The sequence below is a fragment of the Rissa tridactyla genome, chromosome 7 (assembly GCF_028500815.1).
Source record: "Rissa tridactyla isolate bRisTri1 chromosome 7, bRisTri1.patW.cur.20221130, whole genome shotgun sequence".
In the NCBI taxonomy this organism is placed as follows: Eukaryota; Metazoa; Chordata; class Aves; order Charadriiformes; family Laridae; genus Rissa; species Rissa tridactyla.
The window spans coordinates 56,394,479-56,407,246 of NC_071472.1; the positions used below are offsets into that span (position 1 = coordinate 56,394,479).

Genomic DNA, 12,768 nt, shown 5'->3' on the forward strand with positions numbered 1-12,768 from the left:
TGACTTGCAGCTTGGTGCACTGAGGAAACACTTCATAATCTATGGTGACTTTCTGCACTGGGAAATATGCAAAACCCTGGTGCACATGAAAACACAGGTTTGCAGTCCCAGCCGCCTCCTGAGGAGCAGAATTATGGAGCTACTGCAGCACATGTGAGACAAGGTCCATTCGTGTCTGTGTCAAGGACCGCTCCAGCAAAGAACAAATACCTGATAGCTGCTGTGCTGTGCTATGCCCATTTAATAAATTTCATGGATTGGTTCATTGTACCAGGTGAGAGCCTATTTTCTCCTTCTAAGGAAAAAGAAATTTAAGTTCTCAGCAGTTCTACTTACTCTGTAATTACAAATGTTTTCTAAAGTAAGGATATGCTTTATGTCTTTTTAATCTTTCTCACTTATCTGCTTTAGCCTGTTGGTCATACTCTTAATGAAACTTCCCATTATAAATCTTGAAAGACCAATAAATGATGTATTAGTTATTTGTGGTTTATAGAATGCTTATAAAAATCACATCTGTTAAATACTTAAGATTCATATTTTAAATCTAAGTCTCTTATAAACGGACTTCAGCATACAGAGCAACAAGTCCATTTTTGTGTCTCGATTCTACAGGCTTCCCTTTATTCTATACAGCAGCTTACCAGGCCTTCTGTGGATCTAGTATATTAGATATGACATTCCTTTATCTGAAATATAGTGATGCCATTCCTGCCATTAAAAGTACAGAAATTATGTTATCTTTGTGCAAGCTTGTTTAGGGGAGGCTTAACTTCCTCGTGAACTGCTGGAGATTGTGTGATATCTGCAATGAAGAGTGTAACATGGTTGTGTAAAGAGAACGGAGACTCCCTTCCTTAAGAATTAGCTACCAAATTTACAACTTGTTTTCTAATAAATAACATCCTTCTTCCAAAATGTGATTTTCAATTTATTTTTTTTTCACCTAGCCATGAACAGCCAAGCATTGATTCTAGTAAGCTGGTGGGAAATCTATGTTTTTTCCTCCTATGTAAACTGTGCTCTGTGTAAATTCTTCTGTTTAGCATCACTCCTAAGCATCTACCATGCTTCCAGGGATCTGATTTATAAATTAGGAGGAAACATTTGTTGTGAGCTTGCTATATTTTACTTCTGAGTGGCCTGGAAATCATAAATGTTTTAAAACCTTGAAAAACCACAAAGGATGGATTGTTAAATTTGAAATTAATATCTAGTGACAGTACACAAACTAATTATTTTTACTATTTAGACCATTCAGAAATTTAAGACATTTGGTCAGTATCTTTAAAAACTGAGAGGCTAGTAGGTTTAGGAGTTTACGTTTTTTTCTTCTGAATACTTCTTAACCACACATGTAAGAGAGAAGGAAACAAGTAGGAGTGCATGCTGAACGATACTGCAAGACTGTTAGTGAAAAACTTCAATGTATGAGTTCCGTTGTCAAGTAACTTTCCCTGGAGAAGGGCAGGGGACAGGAGAGGATGAAAATACCTTCGAGCAAGAACTGGGATGCTAGAAGGATATGCACTTGGAAGTATTAAGTGCAAGCAATCATTTGGCTTATTTAAGGCTTTGAACTCCTGTATATGCTAAGAGCTTAAAATTTTCAAGAAGGCCTGTAAAGGAAGGCTTGCCTGCTTGTTAACATGCTCAGTTTCTTGTGAGTGAGGTACCTTCAGGGACATGTAGGAATTCAAACATCTACTTTAATTACGATATATGACTAAAACACTTTTAAGTTAACTCTATGACCTCTTGGGCCATGGTGGAAGTCTGTAAATTGCAGTTTGTACACAGCAATATACTGTTCATCTGCTAGAACTCGGCTGCATTGCAGAATTCTTGCATCAGAACTTTTGAGTTTGGCTGTCCATAGGTATCAACATATTGTTAAATATAAGTTAACAGGAAAGTGAATAGGAGAGGCTTGAGTATTTGTTAAAAGTAAGCTGGTGGCAGTTATGAAGTTGTGGTTTCCGGGCAGTTTTGCTTACAGGCTTTGACAGAGTTTGCATCAACCTTCACACAGAAAACAAGCTCTTCCACTTAATTGTCTGCTGGATTTGAGTCTTCAGTTTGTTAAAAAAGGTGATCGTTCAGACTTTCCCCGCTCTGATCTGTTACCCTGTTCCAAGCTGTTCAGATCAATGCTTTGTAATTTGCCAATAACTGATCAGGCCAGTTATTTCACTTACATGGAGGGGATAACATTTTAATGGTGCTCAGCATGAAAGTTAGTTTGAGATGAAGTTGTGGTTCAGTTCAAGTCTTGTGTTAGCTGTGATTTATTCTTAATACTCTATTAGTCCAAAACTGAAGTTCCTGTAATATAGTATTTCTGTGTCTTGATAATTGTTATCAGACAAAGTAGATACAATTGATTTGTTTTAATGATGCAAAATGCTTGAATGAAGTCACTGACTTAAATTTCTGAGACCATTAGGAAAACCCTAAATGCAGGATATGTTCAAGAGTCATGGAGAAACAGCTAAAAAACCTTTGGTGCTGCTGTTAGGCTAGACCTTCCTCTAACCTAATCTAAACTTTTTCAACATCTATTGAATGATTAGAAATTGAGATGAAATTTCTGTCAGACGTTTATCACAAATAGAAACGGTCACTTTTGGTGACGTTTGTCTGTCATTGTCACCACTTAAAATGTTAATTTGTAAATCCACAATTATCTATATCTCATCTGATCTCTCCAAAATTGTCGTGGAAATATGAACAGAATTACATGGTCTGAATTACAGTAGTATTTCTCTGGCTATGAGCAGATTTAGCCACCATTGGCTAATGAAGACTGTAGCCATTTGCATCCTGAAAAATGCACTAATTTGAATGCTGTATATACTGAAAATATTAACAGTTATTCTTAACAGAAGGAATTTCAACTCATCTTAACATTTTAAGGTCATTAAGAAAATTTTAGGATTAGCTGTATGAAGATAGCAATCTCCTGGCTGCATATTTTGCCACTGTTTTGTTCCACATTGTGTCCATTAAACTTTGAACTGTGAACTGCGCTTAGGTACTAATGGTGCAAAAGAAGCAGAACACTTGTGGTTGAAATTGTGGGTAAGCTGACTCTCCTAAGAGCTGTATAGTGGAAGATCATGAATTTTATTTATAGTGATAAAAATTTTAAATTCTGTGTGTCTGTGCTTGTGGTAGAGTAGTGGTTTACGTGTAAACTAGCAACCTAAATGTGCTGCAGTACTTGCAAGCCCTGTTCTTGAAAAAAATCCTTGAGTTGACAAATGAATAGAATTACAAGGAATGAGCAGGGTATTTGGCTGTCACTCAACGTCTGACTCTGTTGCAGGGATCCTGTTAGATATACAGAAATACTTCAAGCTTAGTGATGGGGGTACAGGTCTACTGCAAACAGGTAAGGAAATCTTTTAACTTCAGATAGTTTGTTTTGCCTTGCATCTATGTGGACTGTTCCTAAAACACAGTCTAGTTACTTTTTTCTTCTAGTTCCTACTCATGTGTGGTATCGTTCACTTCCACTTGTGGGCAGGCTGACTATAATGCAAAACTGAAGGTCTTTGGTTCAGGGAAGACTGGTGTTGAGTCCTTCAAAAATCCCACAGTATGTGAATCACAAAGGATGAAGGAATTTCTCAAGAAAAACAGAACTTCAGCAATTCATGCGTTTTATTTTTGTATCGGGTTTTTTGAATCTGCATTTATCTTTTTCTAAATATCAATCTACCTACTAGTTCTACAAACTCAGCCTGCCTTTAGTCTCTGCCCTAAAAATAACCTGTATTTGTCTGAGGGGTGAGGAGTACATATGATAAAAATAATTTGACCAATATTGTCTTTGCTCCTTCTTGGATTTCCAGTGTTCATCTTGTGTTACATGCTGGCTGCCCCCATCTTTGGATACCTCGGTGACCGCTGCAATAGGAAGATCATCCTTGGAGCTGGTATCTTCTTCTGGTCTAGCGTAACATTAGGCAGTTCATTCATCAGTGAATTGGTATGTTGCTTTTTTTAGAGGGTACTATGAAAATATGAAAATAATCTGCATATGTCTTGCAGGAGTTGATAGAGTCCTTCTCTGATCACATTTGGAAAAGCTATCAGTGAGTGCTCGCTCCCCAAGCCTGCACTAAATGGGCTTTGTGGCGTGGCTGAATGGCTTTATGGGATGGTAGAGTTCAGTCTAGGCAACGGAGAACCCATACATTACTGCTACAATTGATGGGATCTTATTTTTGTCCCGAATGATTGTTGATTTTGACCTTACAGTGTAGGAGCTTATTTGGTAAGCTTGTGGTCTGTCGACCCTATCCTGTGATTCCCTCTGGGTGTCACTCTAAGAAATCACTACCGTGCAGAAAGTAGAAAGCACAGCGGTGGAATGCAAGGGAAGCAGGTGTGAGTGGAGGGAATACAGACATATGCAAGAGGCAGTTGAATTCTTATTTCCTCTGGTACATTTGATCCACTAAAATGCACCTCTTTGATAGCAAGCTTTCTTTCTTGCGTGGCCTTTTTTGGACTATAATATTTCTTTTGCCTGCAGTATTACTGGATATTCTTCCTTTTACGAGGACTAGTTGGCATTGGCACGGCCAGTTATTCCACAGTAGCACCTACCATCATTGCAGACCTGTTTGAGGAAGGAAAAAGGACCACAATGCTATCTATCTTCTATATCTTCATTCCAGTGGGAAGGTTGGTTTTCTTGCTAGTAAATGACCCGCCTTTCAAAATTCTGTCTGACCACGCCTGTGTTTCAATGTACCCCGAGCCTTGATTAGACATATTTTGATATATATCTGCAGTGGCTCTTGCAAAAGGAGTTTTCACTTGCTTAGCATGTTTAAATAGAGCTGTTTAGGTTTATTTCTGTATTTACCTTGAAGAAAAATTTGCTTTTTTCCCCCAACACTTTTTAGGGACAATCTAAACTCTGAAAAATGGTAGGCTATGAATAAAATATTGAATAAATTCTAAAAGAAATAGGTGCATGGGGGTAGGTAATTTATTTCTGGTTTTTGGAAAACAAAAGCTTTCAGATGTTTGTTTACTTGACAAATTTTTCAAGAACCCTTCATTAAACATCTCCCAAGGAAGAATTGGCACTTCCCTTTCCTCTTTTAGTTAAATTGACATTGTGTCTGAAGAAGAGGTGGAGAAGGGCTTTTTAAGTGGTTCGGAGGCATACTCTTTATTAGAGCAGGCAGCCAAGGCTGAGCCCAGATTAAAACTAAAGGAATTCCTGCAGGGCTTAATTCATGTGGCTAGGACAGAAAAGAGTAAATAATAAGCTGTTTATAGGCTGTCTGATGTGGGTTTGCAGTGTTCTACAGAATATGTATTCCAAGGGGAATCTGGGACATTATTGCCACCATCTCAAGTCTGCTCTGAGGAAGTTAGACTCTCTTTTTAATACTGGCTGGCAAGTAGACTAGCATAGACCATGACCATTGTTTCTGTTTATCCATTTTGAAAACTATGACAAAATACTTTTCTGTGCTCTCCTTACCTGCCAAGACATATCATTTCAGCCAGCAAGAACTCATTGGTGCCTACTGATCATTCCTTTCTGTTGCTTACAGTGGTCTTGGTTATGTCCTAGCAGCTGGCATGGCAGATGCCACAGGTGACTGGCGCTGGGCATTCAGGGTGAGTAATTCACTTTCACTCATGGGGCTGAGCCATTCACTGTAAAATCAGAATCATCACTGGGGTTCAAACCAGGACATTGTGTTAAAAGAGGTGATCAGTGGAAAGACTTTCTACTGTCTGACTGGTCATGAACTTCATATTTAAGAGAATTCTTCCTGCTGGACAAGTGGAAGATTTATGCCTAGCTCTTGCAGAATGAAAGCAGGCATAGATGAAATTGTACAGCAGCCAGGGCAGGTGCTGATGTTCCTCTTACCTGAGGACACGCTTGGAATGGTTGTGAGTACACCAAGACCTCCTCAAACAGAGGAACTCAAGGTAAAATGGTCATTATACCGGTAGCACCAGTATATTTCTTCAGGAAAATACAGAGATATTTTTTTCTGAAATGCTGTTGGGAACAACTTCTATTATTTTAGGGTTTCAAGAAAATACCCTCTTCCGTTCTGATCATGTCATCATGATGTCTCTCCATACTGAACACCCAGTGCTTTGGAAGTACTTTGTCAGAGCCTCCTATCTATAAAATTAACTAGCAAGTACAGAATGATTGGGGAAGAATGTTTACTGGAATAACAGTCTGATGTTATTCAGATAACACTGATGACTGCAACAGTGATTCTTGCATTTGTGGACAGAGTACTGCAGTACATTCTTCACGTGTTTTTCTCCAAAATCAGCAGGAGCGGTCATGTATCTGTATGATGGCAAGGAGGATCTATTATCTTTCCTCCGAAGTCACCATAAATCACCGAAGTCACTCTTCTTCTTTACAAATATGACCTACAAACAGCAAGTCACATCTATTTCTGAACATATCTGTAATTCTCCGATATGTAATTCTAACACTGAATTTGAATTGCTGGGGAGTTTTCACCATAAGAAAAAAGGTATCCTTGTGTCTCCAGGTAACTCCTTGCATGGGAGGTGTAGCACTGGTTCTTCTGATTCTACTGGTCCCTCACAGGACCCAGAGAAGGACAGCAGCACACAGAGCACTGAGCATCTCCGGCACAATACGAGTAGCAGCTGAGAAACCAGGTGTACACAGAACTGCCAAGACTACTTGGTGTCAAGATGTCATATCACTTGCCAAGAAGTAAGTGATTTTAGCAACAAAGGTTCCATCCATTGAGGAATGACCATTCCAATATTAGAAATATGACCATCAAATCCCGCTCAGCTCCTTTGTATTGTGTGCTGTATACAAGATGATTGAAACACCATTAATAAAAATTTTGCTTCCACTTTTACAGGAATGCTACACAAAAGATCAAGAATTTATTTGCTTCTGCTACCCTCCCATTTTGAGGAGGGGGAAGGAGACAAAGTTATGATGGCAGCATGCTCCTATTTAAATCCAACTCTACTTTTTACTAAGCTTCCCCTTCCCTCTTGCTTTAATACATACAGTAAGCTAGACTGGTAAAAGTGCATATTTTGCAGGTGTAACTTTATCTGCAATTCTTAGTGCCTAAGGGAGGTTGGATCAGCATGTCTCAGGCAGTCTTTATATGGTATTTGTGAGCCTGGTGTGCCTCTGGTACAAGAGGTCAGAGCGTATAGGACCCCGATATGGTTTATACAGTTATTGTACATGCGTTTTCACCTGCTAACCTGTGGCTGGCAGATCACCTCTTCCTTTTAATCACACAAAAATTAAAGTCAACTCCAGCTGAACTGCAGGACGAAGTAAAATACTGACTGCAGCACGTTTCTCGCGGCTGTTCCCCTGCAGTCCGTGGAAGCCCTTGCCGCGGGCAGGGAGGAAGAGTTGGCTGTGGTTGGAGAACAGCAGGTGCCGCTGTGCAGCTGCGCTAGAGCCGGCTCCGCACCGTTTGGGATTTGAGCGGAGGAGGTGCGTGGGAGGCTGCGGCCGCTAGGGAAGCCCGGGGCCCCAAGGCTTGCGGGGCCATGAAAGCGGTTCCCAGAGGACGTGAGATCAAGCCATGGTTTTCCCTCCTGGCACCCTTTCCGTGGTCGCAGGCTGCTTCCCGGTGTCCCAATTGAATGCTGTTAGTTTAAAGCTTTGCTTTCCTGGGACCTTGACTGTCTCTGGAGTGTTCTTATTCTAGAGGATCCAGCGTTTTATAATTGACAATTAGATTTGCGTCCTGTTTGCATCCAGAACAGCAAGTACATTGGAGACTGATTTTGTTGGTTCATGGTTTGTAGGCAGTACAGTCTGAAGTGAACAAAAAATGAACTTTCCTGAATCAAAAATGAACCTTTCGGACATTTCAACAACTAGACTGTCATCAAAGTTGCTTTCCTACAAAGATGTTCCTTACAACCTCCAGCAATGGTGTAAAAATAGATTTTAATTTTCTTTGGTGATTGATTTCCAAAGGATAAGAACATACTGCCAAAAAACAGGTGGTTCCACTTTTAATCAAGTCCAAGAGCCCTTTATCTTTAGAAGGTGAAGAATTAGGTTCATATCTTAACAAAACCTCTAGTCTGGTGGTCGATCACATGGTCATTTGCAGCACTTTTATTTAGTTGTGAAATTTCATATCTCCCTATTGACCTCAAAGGGGACTTTCTCCTAAACTATTAACTAGAAAGAGACTAGTAAAAAGTTAATTTTCTCCTAGGACAGGGCAGGAAGGGAGACAAGGTTTAGACAGTTTTTAAAAATGCTTCTCCTTTTGTCTGAGAACTCGCTGTGCAAACTGAGAGTCTATTTTTGCTTATTCAGGTAGAGTTAAGGAGTGCTTCAGCCGCTGCATCTTAACAGTTTGGAAGACTCAAACGTTACTCTCATTTATACTGGTCACAGACAACTTAAAACCATCCTGAGGCATTTAGACGTGCACAAAGAACACTGTCATTTGGCTACTAAGCCATTAAACTCTTCCCCACTCTCTATTGTTCTAATTCTGCTATAAAAAATTTCACAGCAATTGTTTTAGCAAAAGTTGGCAATGAAATCTGCAAGACACTGGGACTAGGATTTGATATGTAATCAGTAGGTCATACTCCTTACTCTAATTAGAACTTCACTGTTGAAGTTCATAGATAAGCATCATCAAAGTTCATATCTTCAAGGGAGTGCATATTGATTAAAAGATGTCTGAATGAATTGTTTTGTTATTGCTTGAAATCCTGAGTATTGCAGGTAGGCTTTTCCCATTTTCCTCACCCCCCATTCTTTCTAATATCTCTCATTTCTTTCTTTTGACTTTCAGTTGGAGTTTTGTCTGGTCCTCTCTGGGTCTGACTGCCATGGCCTTTGTTACTGGAGCCCTGGGAATGTGGGTACCGGTGTTTCTTTACAGGGCTCAGGTTGTCCAGGGCATTGTACCACCATGCCTCCGTGAATCATGCAATTCATCTAACAGGTGAGGTGTGCAGGACTGTGGAAACACACTTGGAAACACTGCACAGTGTTAAGTCACAGTTTGTTTCCAAAGGCAGAAGGTAGGATGTGACTGTGAACGCTTCTTGTGAAGCCAATTGGGCGTGAATGTTAGACTAAGTTGCTTCCAGGTATGCTGAGACACTCCTATTTGTTTGTTTATAATCACGCAGTTAACTGGAAAGATGCTGCCAGTCCTATTTAAGTAAAGTGGAAAGAAGCATTAACGGGAACCGTTGCAGGGAAAGGAGCAGCTTTAGCAAGGAGACTTCAGTTGACAATCGGCTGTGCACCCAAAGCTACCTAAATATCAATTTAAGTATGTTTAGATCCTGTGTTTTGGTAACTTTCCTGTTACCTTCTTGTTAGTCTGATTTTAAAACTACTGCTGTGTTGTCCAGGCCATTGTGACTCCCAGCATAAAGCAAGCAAATTTGATCTAGAATCATATCATTACATCAAAACAGGACAATTTGGTCTTGTGAGTAACTGCCAGCAGCGTTCCGCTTACAGAGACTGTCCAGACCAATAAAGATTCATGAATAAGTATCAAATATTGGATGGGCAAGGGGAATTTACAACAGGAGAGGAATTGTAAGTAATCATAATACAACTTCTTAGAGCTCATTTTTTCTCAGTTAGGAATAGATTTTTTTTTTCCTTACAGTGTGTTATCCAGAATAGAAAAATATATTCGTTGTTCCTCTTGAGTATTCATGGCCACCCTCAATAACAGTGAGCACTGGGACACTTTTCTTCTATGTAATGACTCCCTGCCAGTGGCCTCCATGCAAGTGTCCCTGTCTTTGTTCTGGAGGTATCTCAAATCTGGTTGCAGCCTCTGCCTTCGTGATGGATTTCCAAGAACTAGCTGCTTACTACATTGTCTTTCCAGGTAAAGACAATTAAAGGGAAAAGCAATAATCACACCTTGAGTGTGTCCTCTGGTAATGGGGTTCTTCTGCTTTTCTGCAATGGGATAACCGAGTCAACTCAAAAGTGGTTTCTAAGTTGTAGTGTAAACCAGAGGGACTGAATAGTCATCCACAATAACTTCAATGGGAAATGCAGTTGTCCTTCCATGGATGCCACCATTGGCACATTACTTAATAGCGAATAATGCTGAGGAAGGGAGTGAACTCAGGAGTTTGGCTTAGGGTAGGCAGAGAAGGGAAGCTGAACAGTTTAAACTGTTCAGCTGTATCTGTTAACAGATACAGTTTAAATACTTCCTTTATTAGGATGAAGGTGTTAGCCTGTGTTTTGTTTCCTAATCCACCTTCTGAATTATTATTCCACAGTAGTGTTGCTAAAGCAGACATGGTCTTCAGGGAAGTAAAATGGAGCACCTGATAGTTTAACCTCATGTACTGCTTCTTACAGGGTGCTTTAAAAATAACCTTGGCATACGCTAGTGCCAGAAGCAGCATAAGGCCAGTTTTAGACTGTTATTCCATGGGGATGCAAAGAAACATAATATAAATGACTGTGTCAGACCTGTAGCTGATGGTGCTGGAAGAACTGAGCTGCACATTCCCAGACCTGCCCAGGGGTACTTTAAGGACGTTTCCCCCTCTGGCTGTTCAGCAGTTGCAGGCTTTGTTTAAGGATCAGGGCTGTGTCACTTAAACTCCCTGGAAACACAAATTCAAATGGCACCACAGGTGGCTTGAGTCTCAATCCTTTCAATAAATAGGCAGTATGAAGTTTTTAGTCAAGTCTTTTTACAGACACTTTTGAACAGATCAGATGGATAAGTGAGCATTCTCAGACCCTAAAAGATCCCATAGGAGCCTTTCCCCAGGACTAGGTTTCTGTACTTTCCTGTGCTTTTGTTTAGTTTTCGCTATTCCCTGTTTTTCCAGCTGTAGGTTTATTTCAACTGCAGTTTACAACACATGAATCTTCTAAGCACAATTCCATGAGTGCTTTAATCAACAAATATCACCTTGGAACTTGCCTCTCCCAGACAAATCTCTAAGATAGTTATTCTGCCTAGTGACAATCTATATTGCCGCTATCAAGCTAGAGTGAGTGATGGATCAGAATCCTGAAGAACTTACAGGGAGAGTACAAATATGCTTAAAGTTTGTTATCTTGTATAGCAGTACTTTTTCATTTTTCTTGTAGAATTATTGAGTTCTTCCTAATCATTCAGAAAGAAATTAAAAAGTAGATGCACTGTAATTTAATGGTATAGATCATATCCTAACTGGTTACTTTGATTTGCAGTCAGAGAAAGCTTAGGAAAATGTACAGAACTTATCATGTAGCATTCTGAAATATTTAGAAGCACTTGGGCTCAGAACACAATGCTCCTGTCCCCGTTTGCCTCAGGAGAATTATGATGCATTAAACAATCAGCGGCACCACTGGTCTTGTTGTAAGAGACTTGCTTTGTCATTAGGATCTCACATGGGACAGGGAGAAAAGCATATATGGAAGTCCCTTTGGAAGCTCAATCTTCTAAGCTATTCAAACACATACTTTTAAAACATGAACTTGTCATTCCTGGAGAACACATTAGCATTTGCAGACACACACAGCTGAGTGGCATTTGAAATTCTGTGTTCAGAAAATACTACATGGACCTCCCACTACTTAACTCTTCAATAGTCTTTGAACTCTTCTGGGATGTGGTAGATGTTTCCTATAGTCAGAGAAGTGACTCATCTCAGGTGTGTTAACTAGAGGGTTATAATTTAGATATATATAATTCCACGTGATAGGATCTCTTCCAAGGCAGCAGATTGTGATACAGAGTTATTCCATCTGTGTTTTAGGGATGACTGAGTAGATTGGTTCACAGGGTAACCAAGATGACTGTATCTCCTCTAAATCACTGGATGTCCAAGCCAGGTCATACCGAGAAGAATCCTCCCTGAGCTCGGGTGCACAACACCTGCTCTGTAAATGAGAAAGTACCTGCTCCACAGGATAGAGCCTCAGTTGCAGAGGCATAGCTTCAACTGAGGCTTGGGATTACATCCATTTAGAAGGAGTGGGAGGGTTAGATCAAGCGGAATAAAATTCAAGTTCCCCCATTAAATATTCCTCTGAAACTAAAGGTATAAGCTAACACCATTTTATTTTCCCACGGTATGGTCTTACTATGCTCACTTGAATGCTTTGCTTTGTCACCAGCCTAATATTTGGAGGCATCACCGTTGGGACAGGAATCTTGGGGGTCACTGCTGGGGCAGAAGCTGCAAGAAGATTAAGGAAGATAAACAATAAAGCTGATCCTCTGATCTGTGCCACAAGCATGTTCATTTCTGCTCTCTGCCTCTACGTAGCTCTGATGGTGGCCCAGGCAAACATCCTTTCCACTTTTGTAAGTGCCAATCTGTCTATCATTAGCAGAATGTCTGCTGGGATCCCGGGGAGAATAGGAAGGAGGAGGAGGAGGCGAGGGGTGGCTTTTGCAGAATTCTCTGTTATCTTCTAGACCATTAAGAGATTTCAGTGACTTGTGACAAGGTGGCCTGCCAGCTAAGCACTGTGCATGTTGCTCTAATAGTGCCTGCAGCTGCGGTCTGTCCTGGGAGAGCCACCTTGTGCATTACTTGGTCCAGTAAAAAGGGCAGGCAGGCAGAGCATTATAAATTGGGCCTCAGGACCTCCAGAGCCTGCGCACACTGAAGAAGAGAATAGTAAGCCTATGTAGTTAGCTGCGTAAAGCTAGAGTGCCCCTTATCCAAAAATGTAGTTAAAGGAAGCCTTATGTTAATTTTTAATGCTATGTGACTCATTTA

The 12,768-nt window shown here is 40.4% G+C and overlaps 1 protein-coding gene across 2 annotated transcripts in view; it reads left to right on the forward strand.

Annotated features, from left to right (window-relative positions):
* The window catches only part of LOC128913153 (protein spinster homolog 3-like), a 28,920-nt gene continuing 16,152 nt past the window's right edge, over positions 1 to 12,768 (forward strand). For both annotated transcript variants that reach the window (XM_054210250.1, XM_054210251.1), the window contains exons 1-8: positions 1 to 274; positions 3,329 to 3,394; positions 3,858 to 3,994; positions 4,544 to 4,695; positions 5,583 to 5,649; positions 6,561 to 6,751; positions 8,844 to 8,996; positions 12,158 to 12,347. In XM_054210250.1, coding sequence (XP_054066225.1) covers positions 67 to 274; positions 3,329 to 3,394; positions 3,858 to 3,994; positions 4,544 to 4,695; positions 5,583 to 5,649; positions 6,561 to 6,751; positions 8,844 to 8,996; positions 12,158 to 12,347 — 1,164 coding nt within the window. In that variant the 5' untranslated portion in view covers positions 1 to 66. The remainder of the gene's footprint in view (positions 275 to 3,328; positions 3,395 to 3,857; positions 3,995 to 4,543; positions 4,696 to 5,582; positions 5,650 to 6,560; positions 6,752 to 8,843; positions 8,997 to 12,157; positions 12,348 to 12,768) is intronic.